Source organism: Rhodotorula paludigena (genome assembly GCF_050403205.1).
Source record: "Rhodotorula paludigena JCM10292 DNA, Rt_paludigena_JCM10292v1_ctg8, whole genome shotgun sequence".
NCBI classification, from domain to species: domain Eukaryota; kingdom Fungi; phylum Basidiomycota; class Microbotryomycetes; order Sporidiobolales; family Sporidiobolaceae; genus Rhodotorula; species Rhodotorula paludigena.
In genome coordinates, this window is record NW_027481450.1 from 381,226 (window position 1) to 399,172 (window position 17,947).

Consider the following 17,947-nt stretch of genomic DNA (forward strand, 5'->3'; position numbering starts at 1 on the left):
TGTAGAGACTTGCATCAAAAAACGGGCTGTAGAGAAGCCTTTCACACTCTCTTTTGTATCGGCGAGATGGGTGAGAGGACGCATAAGCAGACAACAAGTTGCATGACGAGAAAGAACAGGAGCAGTTAGAACGAGTGCGACGGGAACGCGCCTTCGATGCCAAACTTGGGCACCTTGAGCACGGCGTCGCTCCCATACCCCTGCAGCGTAAAGATGTCCAAGCTCCCATCAAAGTACGCCGCATACATCTTTGCGAGCGGGAGCCCGATCCCGGACCGGACCTGCGCGTCCATGAGCTCGCGCTCGTCGCCCGCGTCGCCCAGCCGCTGGTGCCGCGAGATCTGCTCCTCGACCGTGCCCGTCAGCTCGCCGACGGACCGCAGCGCCATGATGCCCGTCGCCGCGCCGCTCGGGTCGGCCGCCTCCTCGCCGGGCGAGCTCGCCGGCGGCGCTTCAAGCGCTGCGGCGGGCGAGGGCGCCGACGCAGCGAGAGCGGCGGCGGCGGCCGTCGCCGCCTGGTGCTGGTAGTGTCTCCGCATGTGGCTGAAGGAGAAGATGTCGAGGCGCTGCGCCGACAGCGGCGCCGCGAGCGTGTTGGTCGACAGGAGCGGGCTGAACGCGACGTCTGCCGGGTCGGGCGGGAGGCCGCCGTAGGGCGGGATGCCGCCGCCCTGGTCCGAGACGCGGATGACGAGATCCCGCGCGCTGTGCACGAGCGTGACGAGCGTCGGGTGGTCCTTTGCAGCTGCGCCGTGCGCAGACACGGTGGCGAATGCCGCATTCTTGATCAATTCGAACAGCATGAACCTGGACGCGAACGTCGTGAGCGAGCAAGTCAAGAGTAGAAATGGAGAGGACGCACTCGAGGTGTTCCGAAATGTAGGCGAAGGTATGATCAACGTCTCCCTCGAGCACGATCGGCACCTCTCCGGTCGGACCCCCAAGCGCCTTTATCAGCTCGGCGCACCGGCGCACCATGTCGGCCGCGTTGAGCCGCGTGTCAACGATCCCGACGTAGCGCTCCTCCTCGCCGTCGTCGGCCGCGCGCTGCTTGCCCTTGCCCTTGTCCTGCCGCTCGCGGAACTGCTGCGTGAGCGCAATGTGCTGCTCGGTGATGACGCGGCGGGAGATGCGCGAGCGGAGCATCCGCAGCATAATGCGGTCGAGGGCGGTGGCGGGGAGGTGGACGAGCGAGGTTTCGGAGACGCTGGACGGGCCGCAGAATCGTCAGCACTACTGCATCGTGTCAGTCAGAGGGTATCTACGTACCCGATGGCGAGTTCAGGGATGATCACACGGTGCTTGTGCAGCGTGCTCGTCATGAATTGGCAGAAGCGGTCGTTTCCGTCGAGGTCTGCGATGTGCGGGAACTTGCGGATCTCCTCGAACGCCTCGAGGTAGAGGTCGTACACGTGCTGCATTCGAGGATGCGATGCGACAGCGTACGGCAATTCCTGTGGATGCAGCAAGATGAGCGAGTCGGAAGCGACCCCATGTTGGCTCTGAGCAGAGACAGATCCTGCTGCCTTACCTGCAGGTCTCGCAGACGATGACTCAGGCGTGTCGGCAGCTCGGTGCGAAGCTGGAGACAGCAGCGAGTCAGCTACAGAACGACGGTCCCAAGCGCGAGGTGGGGGGACGCACAAAGTTGCCGCCCTTGATGAGCTTCTCGGCCTCCTCCTTCTCGCCCTTGTTGCGCCCGGCGTTGCCGAAGTTGATCATGTGCTTAAGACTGATGGGCGTCGACGATTTCTGGGCATATTGCTCGATGATGCGGTTTAGGAAGAAGGCCGGGACCTGCGACTTTCGCGGCAAGGCCTGCATGATGGGCGGGAGGGTGCGCTGCAGAAGAAGAACACTCGTGTCAGCGCGCTAACGGCCAGGACAGCTACGTAGCGAGTACGCACGAGTTGATGAGGGCAATCGGGAGTCAAGGCGAGCGATGCGGGGAGCACAAGAGCGAGACGAGAGCAGGACGAGCTGCGGTTTCTCTAGTAGCTTGCTGGCCGGGTTCTGTGAGCAGGTCAGCTCTGTCCTGCCCGTTCAGAGCGAGTTGCAGCAGAGAGCGAGATTGGCAAGAGCGGAACCACGGCAGCCGCGACTCTGCCCTCGTCTGCACCGTCACTCGCCGAGAGAGCAGCCGGGACTGCGCTGTAGTAGCTCGTACACTCTGTCTCGAGCTTCCACAACTGCCGCGCCGCCGTTGCAGCTCTTGCCGTTGCTTCCCCGTCCTCATCGCTCGCTTCGCCTGATCGACCTCGCAACTCGCTCACAGCAGCTCGAGCCGGTGCGCACGGAGCTCGAACAGCTCAACGCGAGCTTCTCATGAACTACGAACACAGGCCGATCCTTCGCGCCGCCATGACCGGCTCGCCCTCGACCCTGCTCGCTCGCTGGCCCTCTGCCAACCCGCAAGCCGCCATCCCCGTCCTCGGCCGCGCCCTCACGACCTCGCGCCCGGGCCTCTCGACCGGCCGACGCGCCGTCCAGATCCGCCCGCTCCGCCTCCCCGCGAGCGAGGCGCACGGCAAGGAGGGGCGCAACATGTATGTTGCGCGCGCGCTCGACGGGCAGAGCGAGAAGGTCGAGGTCTTTGTCGAGAACCCGGCGGCCCCGCTCAGGAGCGCGGGCCAGGGGCGGGACAGGAAAGGGAAGGGCAAGGCCGTCGAGGGCGAGAAGGATGGCGACGACGACGACCTAATGATCGTTGAGAAGGACGGGACGGAGCAGGAGGAAGGCGGCGCGCTCGGCCCATCGAGGTGGACACACTGCTCTGTCGGCATCCCTCCAGGAATGGCCGGCATGGCACCCGGAGGGCTGTACGACACGTTCATCCAGCGTGCGCTGTTCGCCCCACCGCAGCCCGGCGGACAGCCGCCGCAGCGGGACCAGTCGTATTGGCAGCCGCGTGCGCAGGCCGTCTCCATCGAGGGATACTCGTTCATTGTCGGCGCACAGGCCGGCGCACAGTCGGCGGAATGGGAGGTCAAGGTGGGGAGCGTTGGATTGAAGGGCGGTACTGCGAGCGGGACCACCAAGGGCTGCATCATCGAGGTGCGCGCTCGCCTTGCTTCCTCTTTCCTGGTCAGAGCGCTCTGCTGATGCTGCGATTCCACAGGTCACCTACCTTCCCGTCCCTTACCTCCCCGTCAACTCGACTTTCGTCAAGGACTTTCTCCTCTCGCTCTTCCCGCCGCAAGCCGTGCGAAACGGCGAGATCGAGATTCTCGACCTCCCAGAGGAGCTCTTCATCGGCGCGGGACTGCTCGACCCGCCGGACGCGGACAAGGACGAGGAGGAGGGCGAGTGGGCCTGGCGGGACAAGCACACGACATTTGCGTGCGTCGACACCGGCGTCGTGATCGCGACCTTGTGCTGACTCAAGACTTGTTGCAGCTATGTGCACCAGTTCAAGAAGGAGGGATTGCTTTAGCAGTCGCGACCGGTACCCTGCCGCACCTCGACCCAGCAAGGACAATGCTCTGCCCGGGCCCACATGTTGTCGTAGCAGTAGCCAAGCATACACAGACCTGCTTCGATCACGCGCGAGTGCGAGATTGCGAGCGTGATAGCTTCATCAGTTGGCGCAGCCCCTTTCGCTCTCGCCTCGTCGCCATGTCGCAGCAAGCGGCGTACTTGCTGCGCGAGTTCCTGCTCGCGACGCAGTGGAACACGTGGGACAACCACTATGGCTCGTTCACGCACCCGTCGCGGCAGCTGCTCGACTTTGCGATTCCGCCGGGGTTGCACTTTACGGCGGGCTCGCACCCGACGCCGAGTTTCTCGCCGGGACTGACGCTTTCGTCGCTCGTGCCCGAGGGAGGAGCACACGTGCCCTACCCGCCCTCGATTGCGCCCGTCCTCGGGCCACCGGCGACCCCGCTCCTCGCGGGCCAGCTCTCGTACTTGTTCAGCTCGGCGCCCATCGCCGCGACGAGCTCGAAACGCGCTGCAGAGGGTCTGGAACGGATACGCTTCAAGGACGTGGTGCAGAGCTTCCCGCTCGGCAGCGTGCCCGTCGCGCCGGAGCTGAGGGAGGATGCGCTGCCGACTTGGAAGGCAGGACTGCGCATAGATACGGCCGGTGTGTCCTGTTTCTCATGCACATTGGTCTACCGAACTGATCAGGAAGCACTCACACGCAGACTACCTTCTCTACGGCCGGCTCTATGCCCCGTCCCCTCGACTCGACGCTCTCTACGTCCAGCGCCTCACGCCCACCCTGCAAGGACTCGTCTCGCTCGTCACCGTTCCCTCACCCGCTCCTCCGCCGACGCTGACTTGGGAGTCGACCGACCCGACGACCGGCCTTTCCGCCTCGTCGACCGCGACCGCCGCGGCGCCGGTCGCGACGAGCGGTCCGCTCTCGCGCCTGAGCGAGCTCGAGCTCAAGCTCCAGCAGGACACGGGGCGCTGGAGCGCCGAGTACAGCTACGCCGTCGGCGACGGCATGTGGGGGGTCAAGGGCCTGTGGAACTTTGGGCGCCGCGCCGGGTTCGGCGACCCGAACCCGGCGGCGGCTGCGACCGAGCAGCGCGAGCGCGTCGTCGACGAGGAGGAGGACGAGATGCCCAATGGGCTCAAGGGGCGCTGGTCGGCCGGTGGCGAGATCTACTTCTCGGCGCAGGAGCGCTCGGCAGGCGTCTCGACCGGCGTGCGCTTCGTCACGATCCCCGAGTCGGCCGGCGGGCCGCCGCAGGTCCCGACCTACATCACGGCGACGCTCAACCCCATCATGGGTCAGCTATCGACCGCGTATGCCGTGCAGGTCGGGAGGGACGCGAGCCTCGCGAGCAGGTTCGACTTCAACATGTACTCGTACGATGCCGATTTGACCGTCGGTGGAGAGTGGTTCCATCGGCGAAACCCGGCGAAGGACAAGGTGCGGCTCACGGAGGCGGACGAGGAGAGCAGGCCGAGCGCGGCAACCTCTTTCGATGCCTTTGAGCGAGGCGCAGACGACGAGGACATGAAGCGGCGGAGACGAAACAACGACGCCGAGGACGAGGTGCTGGGCGTGCTCAAGGTGCGAGCATCAACCAACACCGTGCGTCCTTCCACCCTTTCCGAGCTCGGGGCTGCAGCGCTCACCTCGCCTCTCGTGAGCAGGATGTTGCCCTTCTCTGGGAAGGCCGCCTCGGCGACTTCCTCGTCTCGGCAGGGCTCGTCGCCGACCTGCGGCGCGCGACGCAGAGCCGCGGTCGCATCAGCCCGATCCGCAGCGTCGGGCTCTCCGTCTCCTACTGGGCCTGAGGCGGCGCAGGCTGAGCAGATACCCCTTTTGGTCGATACCCTTGGGTTTCTTGTTGCAACTCTAAACAGACTATTCGATTTCGTGCGATAGTACCTGCCGTGGCCTTCGTAGTTGTTGTTTCGCTCAAAGCTTCTCGTCCGCCTCCGGCCCGTCTATCACGGCCTTGATGAGCGGCTTGCCATCCTGCCCGACGCCCTTGTGGTTCGCCTCAAACGCCTTAACCGCATCGCGGAAGGTGTAGCTGCGGCACGAACACCCGTACAGGTCAGGTCGCAAGAAGCGTATGCAAGACAGGCAAAGCCACGCACCGGTGCGAGATGAGCGCCTTGAGGTTGACCGCTCCGCGAGCAACAAGGTCCATCGACAGGCGGTATGCTCCGGGTCCGTAGCTGTGCAAGCGGAAGCGGTGAGCGGGACGGGCCGACCGTGCAGGAGAAACGACACGGCGTACCGGAAGCTGCCCTTGATGGTGAGCTCGTGGGTGACGACCGTCTGGTAGTCGAGCGTAATGTTGGGCTTGCCGTGGCCGACCTGCGCGTGTGGTCATGAGTACGAAGCGCAAGCAAGCGGAACCTGGAAGGGGAGCGAACCTGGACCATCGTGCCACCGTGCCCGAGCAAGTAGATCGCAGTTTGAATGCAGACCTCGGCACTGCGTCATTTCGATGCGTTAGCTGCGTAGCAACGTCAATAAGCGAAAAAGACGCACCCGGAACAATCGACAATCAGGTCCACCGCGTTCGGCCCACGCTCTTCAAACTCGAAGCGCTCGCGGATCTCCTTGGCGTTCCTGCGCGGGTAGTCCTCGCGCGCCTCGCCCTCGTTCGGCTTCGAAGGGAGGTAGTAGTCGTGCACAAGGTTGTTCTCCTTGGCAAACTGAAGGCGCGGCTCCTGGATGTCTGGGGGTCTTGAACGTTAGCAAGGCATTTTTTATGCTTGCGAAAAGCCTGACGCACCAACGATGACAACCTTCCGTGCACCGAGACCCTTTGCCACAGCCGCGGTGAGCAGGCCGACGGGACCGGCACCGAAAACCACAACATTCGCTGCAAGCTTCATCTGGCCAATCTTGTGCACAGCGTGCACTCCGACCGACATTGGCTCGAGCTGCGGAAGTAGACAGGCATGTCAGGAGGACTCGCGTGTTCGGGGAACAATGCGAAAGAGACTGACGAGAGCGCCTTCTTCTAGCGTCATGTTGTCAGGCAGCTTGTAGCACCTGGCTCAGAAACTCGGTCAGCTACTGCGCGACCGTGAGAGAGCTTGAAAGGGTACGCACAGGTCTGCCGGCAGCGTGTAGTAGTGCGCGAGGGTTCCGTCGAACGGCGGCGTTGCCGCAAATTTCATTTTCGGACAGCGCTACGGCAGCACAGAGTCAGTGGCTGCTGAGATCTCATCATTGAGAGTGCAGGAGACGTGTACCTGGTAGTGTCCGGCCTTGCAGTCGGGGCACATGCGGCACGATTCGCCCGGTTCGAGCGCCACGCGGTCGCCGGGCTTGATATTCGTAACGTTGCGGCCGACTGTTCAAACTTTGACATCAGCTGGCAAGGCCGGCAAGTCGGCGAAGACCCCGGAGCTCACCCTTGACCACCAACGCGGCGGTCTCGTGCCCGAGAACCATGGGCTTCTCCACGATGAAGTCGCCTACACGACCTTCCTTGTAGTAGTGGACATCGGAGCCGCAAAGCGTGACCTTCTTCGGCGCAACGATAGCACTTTGAAGAAGGAACGGCGGCGGTAATTGTCGAGGTGGGGGCGACAATAAGGGAACGAGCGACGAGAACGGTGGTCAGCAGCTCTTCTCACGGCGCACAACGCCATGTAGGGGGTGTGAGCGCCGCGCCAGCCCCTCCAGTGCGAGACTCACTCGTTGTCGCTGCTTTCTGTCGGCACCGGACGGTCTTCGTAGCGGACATCGTCGATGCCATGCAGAACCTGTCGGGCAATTTCGGCGGCAGGTGAGTGTACCTCCAGGGCCGGCAGAGTCGGTGGTCTCCGCGTTGGAGCTTATGAGCGAAGACTGACGAAGGAGACGTTGCTGTCGCCGGTGGGGAGACGAACGTCGTCCGTGGCAGCAGAGAGACCGGGAGCGCTCATGACTGTGATGTAGCAGCTTGCAGGAGTGCGAATTGTAGCGAGCAGAGCAGAAGGAGCGACGACAAAAGCTCGCCCACGCTTGAGCCCCACTCTCGACGTATCGGGTCGGCGACGCCGTCTCGCGCAGTCGCAAGGCCTGTGAGGGCACTCAGGCGGTGCGAACCGAGCAGTGCAGGGCCGCAAGCATCTCAGCGAGGCCGACAAAACATACGTCGGCGACTGACCAGGCTGCATCTGAACGGCAAGGTCCACAAAGCTCGGGCAGAGCTGATGCAGAGCTGCCTGGACGGGCGAGTGGGTTGTCTGCGGCCGTAAACGATGCTAGCGGAGCGGCTATTGAGCTCTTCGAAGCAGCCTGCCCTGCGAAAGGCCCCTGCTTCCCTTCCGCGCGGCATCGGCTCGCAAGTATGCTATGCCCTCCCGCTTGCGTTGAAGGTGACCGTACTGCCTTCCTTCAGCCAGCGAGTCGCACAAGTACCGCGGCGGATTCAGGGGCTTGACAGCGATACAAGATGGTCCAGCGCCGTCGCCGATGACCACAGGAGCGGTTTGTGAGAAAAGGCGAGCGTTACGGCATGAACTGCAAAATGAAGGCTATGAACATGAGTGAGGTAGTGGCTACAGCACAGATGGACAGGCTGGGAGGAAGGAGCAAGCGAGACACAAAGCCGACTCCGGTTACGAGCCCTCGGTAGCGACCGTCTCCTCCTTTTTGCCGCGGCCGGTGAGCTTGCGGAGGCGGTCCTTGGCGCCGTCCTTCGCCCAGACGGCCGTACGGACCGAGCGGAATTGCAGTTTGCCGCGATGGCTGCGAGAGCAGGGACCTTTCAGTCGCAGGATAGAGCAAGAATGTACGAGAAGGGGCGCACCGCGACTCGAGAGCCTTCTTGTGCGCGCGGTCGATCGCCTTCTGCTCGTCCTTGTCAATGACCCCGTCGTCGTTGGCGTGCGAGTTCTCCAGCGACTGCTTGGCCTGGCCCTCCTGCAGAATCGACATGCTTGGTCAACAGCCGCGAGAGGAGAACGAGAAGGAGCCTAGCACGCACAACGAGATCGTAGGCCTCGTACTCGTGACGGGCAGTCTGAGTGATGGCGTATCTGCAATGGAATGGTCAGTTCGTGAGCGGTTACGGAGGCAAGGCTCGGATGACGCACTTCTCGTGGTCGGCATCAAGCCCAGCATCGAGCACGATGGTGGTAGTGAGCCAGCCGACGACCTCGTAGTCGTGGGTCTTCTCCGTCTGATCGTTGATGTAGCACGCGCGGAGACCGCTCGACTTGGGCACGATGACCGGGATGCGGATTTCCTTCGGCTCGTCGTCGACGCACTCCGAGAGCCAGTACTCGGCGAACGCATCCATCTTGCTACCGAGCGGGCCGATCTTGACCGCCGAGCCGCCGTAGTCGAAGTAGATCGCCGACGAGTAGCGGTCATACGTCGGAAGGCGGATGTCCTCGTCAACGTCCCACTCGATGGCGCCGTCGCCCGTCCGGTTGGCCACGCGCGCGGGCATCTTCTGCCTCGCCTCGCTCGTCGAGATGACCAGCTTCTTCTCGGCCCACTCGAAGCTCGCGCCCTCGACCGGTTCGACACGGATCGGCGCCGTAATGCAAACCGTGCCCGTCTCCCAGCCCGAGAGCTCCTTCGGCAGCGAGAGCTTGACCGACTTGAACAGAACGGAAATGCTAGCCTTGCCGAAGCCGACACCGTCGCGGAGACTCCAGGTGCGCGTGACCTGCGTGTGAGGCGGTCAGCTAGGTGGCCACCGGAGGCGAGCCACAAAGGCGAATTAACGCACCTGCGAGGAGTGGGCGAACACCTCTTGAAGCGGGAGGTTGATGACACCGAGAATCGGGTCGTGCTCGCGGAGACGCGAGTCGCGAATGACGACCCTGAGCGAGGTCTTGGTGAAGTCGCGCACGAAGGTCTCGGTACCGGCCTCGAAGAAGGGCATTGTGCTGTACTGCTTGACGCGGGTCCTGCAAGACGTAGCTCGCACATGGTCAGTTCATTGGAACGCCGAAATGGTAGAGTAACGGCCAAGTCGTCGAAGGCTGGTGATGCCCGTTCGAGCACCGGAGACGCTGTAAAACACAGGCAGGAGAGCGCCACGCACTTGTACAGGAGATCGTCGTTGACGACGATTTCGGCGTAGGCAGACGGAAGCGAGCCGTCCTGCTCCGAGGGCTCGTCGGTGTCCTGACCCGCCTGACCTTCGCGGTTCTTGCCCTTAGCACCACTGAGGTTCTGGCGCTCGAGGTTGTTGATGTGGTGGACAATGACCGAGAGGATGCCGGACGGGTACTGCGGGTCGGGCGGCGTGCGCGCGACGTCGGCTTCCTCGGGCGTGTCCTGCTTGTTCTCCTCGAGCTTGAGTTGCGGGTGGTCCTGGAGCTCCTTCGGGAGCGTGTGGTCGATGCCGGGCTTCTGGAAGCACTCGTACGTGCAGATGTCAGCAAGCGGTGCCACATGACGGGAGCGAGCGGAGGCCAGCGCACCTTCTTGAGCGCGGGGTTGAGCGAGCACTTCTCGTAGTACGCAACCGACCAGGTGATGGTCCCAGACATCTCGTCGTGGTCCTCAAAGCCCATGAGCCCGTCGGTCCGGTGGTGCATCTCGTTCGGCTTGAGCATGAGATCGGTGATGGGCACCTGAACGCGACCGACGAGGTCGTCCGCAGTCAAGGCGTCCGAGTCCCACAGCTGGATCGAGAGCTTCTCGCCGGCGCGCACTTCGTCGTCCGAGACGAGGAGGAAGCACGTCTGCTCCCAGACGGGGTTGAGGTCTTCATGAACGATGCGGGTGCTGAAGAGCGGCTTTCCGAATTTCGAATAGGCAACAACGACGTATGGATCGCTCGAGCCGTTGTCGTCTTGAGCGGAGAGGCCCGCGGCGTGGTGGATCGTGATCATGAAGACGCCGAGAGCCTTCGTGTCGCGCTTGACGCCGTCACCGGACAGCATTTGGGCCTGCGAGGAGATCGGGCACGTCAGTCGGGATCTCGAAGAGGGGCCAAATGCCAGAGCGCAATCCCGCGCGTTTCGACCGCCCCAACAACGCCGAGGCCCGGCCAAAAAGGTCGTAGCGCGCCGCTTGCGCGCCGCTTCAGTCCAGAGACTCGAACGTACAATGTTCATGGTCATAGACTTGGGAGCACACTGTGGAAGCGGAAGGCAAGGGATGAGTTGGTGCCAGCAGACTTCCGAAAGACGAAGCGGCATACGTAGATGGCGGTGCTGCGCGATTCCGCAAGCGGGTCAGTCGAGCTTGCATGCGGCACAGACGAAACGAGTGGACTCACGCGGCGGCGATACTGCTCTGGACGAAGCCACTGATGAGCGGGAGGTCGAGGACGTTCGGGGCGACCCTCGAAAGCGGTACGGCCGACTGACACATGCCGAATGGTCAGTATCTGGTCATACTCGCTTCGAGAGTGTACGCACAGCCTCGATGGCCGGGACGCCCATGAGCGTGAAGGTGACGTTGCGGATGTACGGCATCTGCGCGACCATCTGGCAGCGGAGGCGGACGGTGCCGACGACACTCTCGACGGCGATCCAGATCGGGATGGGGAGGTGGAACAGGTCGTGCATGCCGAGGAAGAACTTCATGACGAGCGAGATGTTCTGCGACTGGAGCTTGTTCGTGCCCGGCGGAGCGAAGCTGTCGAGGCGAGGGAGGTTAGGGGTACGCGGATCACGAGCAAGCAGTATTGCCACGCACTAGGCGAACGAGATCTCGTAGTTGACGTAGTCGCCCGTCTGGTCCTGTGTGGTGGCAGTACAAGGTGAGCAGTGTCCGCTCCGGGAGGAACGGGCCTCGAGACGAACCTCCTCCTCGGGGTTCTGCTCCTTCATGACCTCGTCCTTCTTCTCCTCCTGGCTCTGCTCCTTCTTCTGCCTGCGGTTCGGGTCGAGCGCTTCCTCGCGGTCGCCCTGGTCGATCCACTCCTCGCGCGGGTACTCCTTCTCGGTCGGCTGGTCGGGGAGCGCGCGCATCGAGAGCACGCGGAAGGCGTTGCGGCCGAGGTTAAAGTCCTCGATCTGTAATGAGAAAGAGAGGATCAGCCTAGCGCAGTAGACGGGAGAGCAGACAAGCGTACCTTGACTGCGTCGACGAAGCTGCGGTATCACGTAAAAGGGGTCGGTCAGCTCGCTGAGCCCTTTTCTTCGCGCAGCATCTCGCACTCGATTTTTGGTGCTCACCCAGGAAGCGAAGCCTGCATGACATCCTCTGCAAGCATCATACGAGCGTAAGATGCAGGGTCAAGAAAGCGAACAGAGGCGACGCACCGATCATGTCGACGACCGACGTGAACAGCTCAGGGTTGATGAGCGGCCAGACGACCTTGACGAACGCGTTGAGCCATTCGGTCGACTGCAGGGAAGGCGCATCAGCTTCATCGCTTCGCGACCTTCTCCAGAGCAGACCCGGGTGAATCCGAAGACCCGGACCAAGCGGGCATGCACGCGAGCCGCTGGTCACGGACGACAGTCTAACACATGCGTGAGAGGAACGCCGACATACCTCGGGCGTCGGTGGCGAGTACTGCTCGCCGCGCTGCTTGTGCATCTCGAGGCGGATGCGCTCGAGCTCCTTCTCGATCTTGCGCACGACGAGGCCGTGAGCGAGGAAGACGCAGAGCGCGATCGCGCCGATGATCTGGGACCGGAAGACGAAGGCGGCCCAGCCGGCGCGCCAGGCGGTGAAGAACCAGATGACGCCGAGCGCGGCGATGATGGCGAGCGCATACGTGTTGACGGTCGCCGTAATGGCCTTGAGCGAGTTCTCTTCGACGGGAGGCGGGAATGTGTGCAGATTGATGTTGGACGGCTCGGAGGGCTTGGGCGCAGTGTGGCGGATGGACGAGTCCTGCGACGGGAGATTGAGCGCCGGGCCTGGCTTGTCGACCTTGGCCGGGTCGATGTGGTCCGGGTCGAACAGCTGCGGCTTCTGGAAGTCGGCGAGGTCGGCGTCGCGCACAAGGACCTGGCGACCGGTGACGGGGTCGAAGACCTCGCGCTCGCCCTCGCGCTTGAAGTCCTTGGCATTGGGCTGCGGGTTGGCGCGCGCCTTCTTCATCATCTCCTCCTTCTCGATCTGACCCTGCGACTTGGGCTCGTCCTCCTTGCCCTTCTTGCGACCGAAACGGTGGCGTCCGCCTTCTCCACCGCCGCCATGAGCACCCTCACCCTGGTCGTCGGCGGCGGCGGTGTCCTGCTGCTGCTCGGCTTGACGCGCCTGGACGCGCTGCGCTTCAGCAGAGTGGTCGGTCGTCATGGCCTCCTGCTGCTTGAGGAAGCCCGAGATGGTCGGGATCTGCGTCGCGAGGCAAATGGGTCAACGACGACGAGCTGACCTGAGGCGGTCTGAGCGAGAGGCAGCCTCACCTTGTTCTTGCCGCTGCACAACGTCGACGAAAGAGAGTCAGTGCACGTCACACGGACGCAGGGGACGCCCGTCGGCGGTTGCGGCGCAGCAGGACGAGCATCGCCTCGTCGCCGTCGCCCCACTTGACAGCCAAAGGGAAGTGGAGAAGCGCACCTCCATCCTTCTCCCGCCATGTGCGTCGACGGGTGCTGCTCGTACGCGGACCTGTCGACCGAGGGCAGCTGCGGGCGACCCGCAGAGTCGGTGCTCATGATCGTTCCGCGAGGCTCGGGTGCGGCAGCAAAGGCAAGCGCGGGTCTCTGGGCTGGCTGTGAGGCTGCGCGAGAAGCTCTCTCGGACCCCTGCAAGCTGTGCACGAGTCGCTCAGAGCGACCGGGAGCGCGAGAGGAGCAACGTCTTCGGCGGTGACGACGTCGAGTCTCCCCGCAGCGACGACGCTTGTCCGATCGCCCGCGCCGACAGACACCCTCTCTCGGTGAAAGAGAGCTCCTCACTGGGCGGTCTAGCAATCATACGGCTCCCTCGACCGGCAGCTGGAGTGCCAGCCGTCTGAGATGACGACTCGAGCCGTCGCAAGGGGGAAGATTGGTTGACGATCCGCTTCTCTCGAACCCCGCCGGCAGACTTCGAGGGTCGAGCGTCCGCGGCTTCTGCTGCTACGGTACTGTGCTGCTGAGCGCACCCGCTGCCCTGGCCATCCCGCTGTGACTGCGCACAAAAGGTGTCTTCCCCCGCTAGCTTCCCCCTCCCCCGGCTCCAGATGCTATCCTGCTCCCGCGTCTCCCGTTCACTGCCGCGCCCCTCCCTGTCGACGCCGCTTGGCGCAGCCGCTGAGGCTTCAGCGCGTGTGCATCTGTGCTGAGCCCCGCTCTCGTTGCTTCGCTCCAAGCCCCGGTCTGCCGCGACCACCACTCGACGTCCTGTCCTGCCTCGTTCGCACGGGCGACGGGTGCCTGTCTAGGCGATACATGCACGGCCTCGGCGGGACTGTCGATACGGACCCGCTCGCGAGCGGAGCGGGGCCTTCGTACGCTGCCGACCAACCCCTCTCGATCGCGCCGTCGTCCCTCTTCGACTCGCACCCTGGGTCGACGGCGGGCGACTCGCACTATCACTATCCGGCGCCGGGCCCTTCCCGGCACGCTTTCGTCCTCCCTTTGTCTGTGCCGCCGTTCCACGCCGAGCCGCGAGACCACAGGCCGTCACTCGGCGCGGCTGTGGAGAGCTCCCGCTGGTCCGCAAACGTCTCACATGTCTCGCAGCCTTTGCCCCACCTCCAACCCGCACACATGACGGACTTCGCGTCACCTTCCTGCGGCTATCCCGAGGGCTACGCTGCTCCGCTGCCGGTTGCGTCGACGAGCGCGAGCTTCGGCACAGGCAATGGCTCGACGCGGATCAGATTGGACCAGCACACGGTCAACGACGAGGTGTGTCTGTGTTTGTGTACAGCAATCGCGCGAAGGCAGCCGCTGACGGCGATTCGGTCAGGCGGCTCTACACTCGAGGACACAGACTGCGTCGGCTTCTGTAAAGCCCTTCATTTCCAAGCTCTACCACCTCCTCTCGCACCCCGACTCGTACCAGGACTGCGTCGTGTGGGACGGGAGCGGCAACTCGTTCATAATCAACAGCAACAAGCGCTTCGCGCGAGACGTTTTGCCGCAAGTGTTTGGCCACAGCAACATCGCTAGCTTCACCCGTGCGCGCGCGTTGCTTGGCTCCGCCAATCTCCTGAAACTGACGCGATTGAGTTTCCAGGTCAACTCAACGTACGTTCCCGCAGTGTGCGCTCTGCCGCTGGCGACGCCTGATTGCCTTCACACCGCAGGTCTACGGATTCCGCCGGATGTCGACCGCCGAGCTCATGTCGCGCGTCAACGTCACTTCGCCCGAGACGTACAGCGCGTGGCAGCATGCGCTCTTCACGCGCGACGACTGCACGACGCTACACCTGCTCTGCCCACGCCCGTCGCGCGCGCGCGTCCTCAAGAAGGCCGCGAACGCCGAGAAGCAAGAGCGCGAGCGCGAGGACAAGGCGCGACGCACCCGCACCGTGCAGCAGCAGGCGGCCAACGCGGCGGCGCACGCTGTCGGCGTCGGTCCGGGCGTGCCGGCTCTCGCGGCGCCGCCAGTGCTGTACCCACCGGCGCTGCAGCCCGTCCCGGCACTAGCGGCGCGTCGTCCGTACGTCCCGTACGCCTTCGCCCCGCCGCCGCAGCCATCTGAGGCCGATCGCTCGGAAACGTCAACTACGTCGTTCGAGTCGTCGATGCCTCTTTCGCCCGTCACGCCGCCCGCTCCGCCCTCGCTGGAGCTGCATGGCGGAGACAGCCGCATGCAGCACAGCTTCTCGCACTCGACTGTCAAAGGGCTGGGGCAGTACCGGTGGTGATGCGAATGCGGCTCGTGCACTTTTACGCTGTGCTTTCTTTCCGTGCGTTTGCCTGCGGCCGTCCTCCTCGTCTACTTTGCCTGACCCACCTCCGACGGCAGCAGGTACATCTCGCATGGCATGTCTCGTCGTTCTTTGCCACAATCCGACGTTTGCCTCTCTCTCGCGGCGGCTTCGCTCTCGCAGTCACGACGCTGTCTGTTCACGCAGAAGCGAGCACGTGTCAAGCTGTCCGACGGCCGGCGCGTTTAAGCGCCCAGTGTTTGACCCGATGTCACCACCGGCCCCGTGACGGAAGCACATGTGTTGTGCTGCATTGGACATGCGCGCTTTTTGCCGCGTCAACGTGACGTGGTCCGCTTCCGGGACAGAGCAAGGCCACGCACGAAGGGCGATGCGATGAAGGGGGCGATCAACCGCGTCGACGAAAACAACGACGGAAGGTGCACCGCTTCCGCAGGATCCGCAGGCACGCGAGCTTTCCACCGCGAATGGCGTACTCAGAGCAATCTGGAGCGCTTGCGCAGGCTGCAGTGACGAAGGACACGACGTTCTGTGGCACCTTCTCTAGCGGAACAGGCACGAATATGGAACACGCCCACGTCGCGTGGCCAGGGCAAGCGGACTGACAGTCGAGTGACGTGCTGCGCAAGTGATCGAGCGGGGGCTAAAATGCGGAGAGAGCGCAGAGCGAAGGGGACCTCGCGAGACGCACTGGGGCGGGCTGGGGCGTTGAGGACGAGCAGCAGCATCTCCGCCTTCTGCTTCCGCGCAGTCGCTCGGCTTCTACTCGCTCGCTCGCTCCTCCCGTCGGGCTGTGCGCCCATCATGTATTCTGGCGCGCACGGCCACGGCTGGTCGTCCTCGTCGTCGTCCGCTTCGCCCGCTCCGCCCGGCACTGCGGTAGCATGGGGCGGCGCCGAAGTCGGGCCCGCAACGCCCGCCGCGGCGGAGGGCGACGAGCCTGGCCAGCCACAGCCTCTGCAGCCGCCGTACGAGGTCTACGCGCACAGCTACTATCCGCAAGAGGCGCACGCCGCATATCCCTACGCCGCTCCTCCTTCCTCATCGGCGCATTTCGTCACGTCCCATACGCTCCCGCCCGCGATACCGAGCGGAGCGGCTTTGGGATTCACGCCGCAACAGCCGGCTGGCAGTCAGCAGCAGCACATCCCGTCGCCGCATCTCCCAAACTACCAGCACTCGTCGTACTCGCACGCCAACATCCCCTCTGCAGTCGAGTCCGCCCGCTGGACCGGCGCTTCTGCATCGCATGATGATCAGGTAGGCTTGCTTCGCTGGGACGCGGGCGCTGCAGGTCCGGGCACGCCGGCGTGGTTCGCCGTCAACGATCAGCGCCGGTGGTCGGTCGCGAGCAGCACCGACTCTTCGGCCAGCAACTCACGCAGCCCTATCGTCGGAGGTTCGAGCGTCTTGCCGTTCGACGCAGACGAACCTGCATCCCCGCCTGTCGAGATCAAGGCGTTTGTGCAGAAGCTGTACAACATGCTTGCCGACCCGGATCACTATCAGGACGTGTTGCTGTGGAAGTGCGTCCGCTGCCTTTGACTTCTCGATCGGCATGCTTCGTCCTAACACTTCGTGGCTTGACGCCCCAGTCATGACGGCGACGCTTTCTTCGTCGCGCACAACGAGCGCTTCGTTAATGAGGTCCTGCCTAGCGCTTTCGGGCATTCCAACATCCATAGCTTTACTCGTGCGTCGTCCTTCAACCTCTTCACCTGGTGAGATGAGTGCTGACACCCTCGACTGTTCATGAAACAGGCCAGCTTAATGTACGTTCGGCCAGAGTGGTAGACTTCGTCTACGGGCATCAAACTCACGTCGCTTCTTTACTAGGTCTATACTTTCCAGCGCATGAATGTCGCGCAATTGCGCTCTGCGCTCGACCTGCAAGGCGGAATCGCCGGCTCGTACAGTGGCTGGAGCCATCCGCATTTTCGGCGAGGCGACCCCTCGACGCTCTCGCTGCTCACGCCGCGACCCAGCCGCGCGCGTCTGATGCGCAAGCTCGAGAAGCAGTACGGAGGCAGCGCGTCGGACAACAACAGCAGCAGCAGCAACTCATCGAGCGCGGCGCGCAGCCCGCGCACCGTCCCGACCGCGCAGCTGCTTGGCTCCCCGACGATGCCGCCGCCCCCGCTTCCAGCCATCCCCGCGCCATTCGCGTCCCCGCCTATTGCGCAACCGCATCCACACTTCACGACTGCATACGCTCCGCAACCGGCCTTCACATCTGCACCTGCACTCACACCTGGACCTGCGCCCGCTAGCTACTGGCCCACTCCTGGTCCAATGGACCCGCCGCCTCGACCTCCTTAATCAATCTCCCCACTGCACATACCCGTTTGATCCCGTCGTCCTTCCGCCCCGGCGCGGCAGCGTTGGCCACGACCCTCCGACGGGCAGGTCCCTCGTTGTTGTTGACTTGACTCGCATGAAGCCCCTGCCGCTGTACCCACTACTACGCCTCGCTGCAACTGCATCCCTTGCTACTCGTTCTTGGACTCGCACGACTGGAAAATCTCGTCGCGACGACAGCCCGGACAAGTCCGTCCTTTCCCGTCCGAACGCGGTCAAGTCCACATGACCAAGTCCTGACCTCACGGTGAGCGAGAGGAACAGGTCGGCCAGGGCTGGGCGGACAAGCTAGCAAGGTGAGACAGCTTTCTCCTCAAAAATCGATCAGTAGCGGTCCTTCTCGATCAAGGAACGGAAGATGCCAACAACGTTTCCGAGTCGGGATGGTCTCGTTACAACACAAGTGTCGGATATGCGCGATGTGC

The 17,947-nt window shown here is 63.5% G+C and overlaps 7 protein-coding genes across 7 annotated transcripts; 4 read left to right on the forward strand and 3 right to left on the reverse strand.

Moving 5' to 3' along the window:
- Window positions 1–125: 125 nt before the first annotated feature.
- PKP2 (protein kinase PKP2) lies at window positions 126–1,824 on the reverse strand (the record flags this gene model as incomplete). The annotated part of the gene is made up of 5 exons (XM_076647306.1): window positions 126–807; window positions 863–1,207; window positions 1,270–1,454; window positions 1,532–1,582; window positions 1,645–1,824. 5 exons carry the CDS (start codon window positions 1,822–1,824, stop codon window positions 126–128), a joined length of 1,443 nt encoding a protein of 480 aa, XP_076507233.1.
- Window positions 1,825–2,361: 537 nt separating this feature from the next.
- JCM10292_000201 (uncharacterized protein) lies at window positions 2,362–3,433 on the forward strand (the record flags this gene model as incomplete). Its single annotated transcript, XM_076647307.1, has 3 exons — window positions 2,362–3,054; window positions 3,119–3,339; window positions 3,397–3,433. 3 exons carry the CDS (start codon window positions 2,362–2,364, stop codon window positions 3,431–3,433), a joined length of 951 nt encoding a protein of 316 aa, XP_076507234.1.
- A 182-nt stretch (window positions 3,434–3,615) lies between these two features.
- Window positions 3,616–5,253, forward strand: MDM10 (Mdm10p; the record flags this gene model as incomplete). The annotated part of the gene is made up of 3 exons (XM_076647308.1): window positions 3,616–4,084; window positions 4,146–5,047; window positions 5,110–5,253. The coding sequence occupies 3 exons, from the start codon at window positions 3,616–3,618 to the stop codon at window positions 5,251–5,253; spliced, it is 1,515 nt and encodes a 504-aa protein (XP_076507235.1).
- Window positions 5,254–5,377: 124 nt separating this feature from the next.
- Window positions 5,378–7,353, reverse strand: JCM10292_000203 (NAD(P)-dependent alcohol dehydrogenase; the record flags this gene model as incomplete). The annotated part of the gene is made up of 12 exons (XM_076647309.1): window positions 5,378–5,495; window positions 5,563–5,643; window positions 5,706–5,785; window positions 5,845–5,905; window positions 5,963–6,152; window positions 6,210–6,360; window positions 6,427–6,472; window positions 6,533–6,612; window positions 6,676–6,776; window positions 6,838–6,971; window positions 7,124–7,191; window positions 7,282–7,353. 12 exons carry the CDS (start codon window positions 7,351–7,353, stop codon window positions 5,378–5,380), a joined length of 1,182 nt encoding a protein of 393 aa, XP_076507236.1.
- A 678-nt stretch (window positions 7,354–8,031) lies between these two features.
- JCM10292_000204 (uncharacterized protein) lies at window positions 8,032–12,996 on the reverse strand (the record flags this gene model as incomplete). The annotated part of the gene is made up of 19 exons (XM_076647310.1): window positions 8,032–8,161; window positions 8,223–8,335; window positions 8,400–8,451; window positions 8,509–9,089; window positions 9,153–9,333; window positions 9,471–9,781; window positions 9,853–10,323; window positions 10,483–10,512; window positions 10,578–10,590; window positions 10,656–10,741; window positions 10,798–11,017; window positions 11,078–11,121; window positions 11,185–11,397; window positions 11,457–11,475; window positions 11,560–11,587; window positions 11,647–11,731; window positions 11,882–12,673; window positions 12,745–12,757; window positions 12,899–12,996. The coding sequence occupies 19 exons, from the start codon at window positions 12,994–12,996 to the stop codon at window positions 8,032–8,034; spliced, it is 3,480 nt and encodes a 1,159-aa protein (XP_076507237.1).
- Window positions 12,997–14,034: 1,038 nt separating this feature from the next.
- Window positions 14,035–15,140, forward strand: JCM10292_000205 (uncharacterized protein; the record flags this gene model as incomplete). The annotated part of the gene is made up of 4 exons (XM_076647311.1): window positions 14,035–14,175; window positions 14,261–14,447; window positions 14,507–14,517; window positions 14,577–15,140. 4 exons carry the CDS (start codon window positions 14,035–14,037, stop codon window positions 15,138–15,140), a joined length of 903 nt encoding a protein of 300 aa, XP_076507238.1.
- An 828-nt stretch (window positions 15,141–15,968) lies between these two features.
- Window positions 15,969–17,483, forward strand: JCM10292_000206 (heat shock factor family protein; the record flags this gene model as incomplete). The annotated part of the gene is made up of 4 exons (XM_076647312.1): window positions 15,969–16,690; window positions 16,760–16,857; window positions 16,926–16,936; window positions 17,001–17,483. 4 exons carry the CDS (start codon window positions 15,969–15,971, stop codon window positions 17,481–17,483), a joined length of 1,314 nt encoding a protein of 437 aa, XP_076507239.1.
- Window positions 17,484–17,947: the final 464 nt, after the last annotated feature.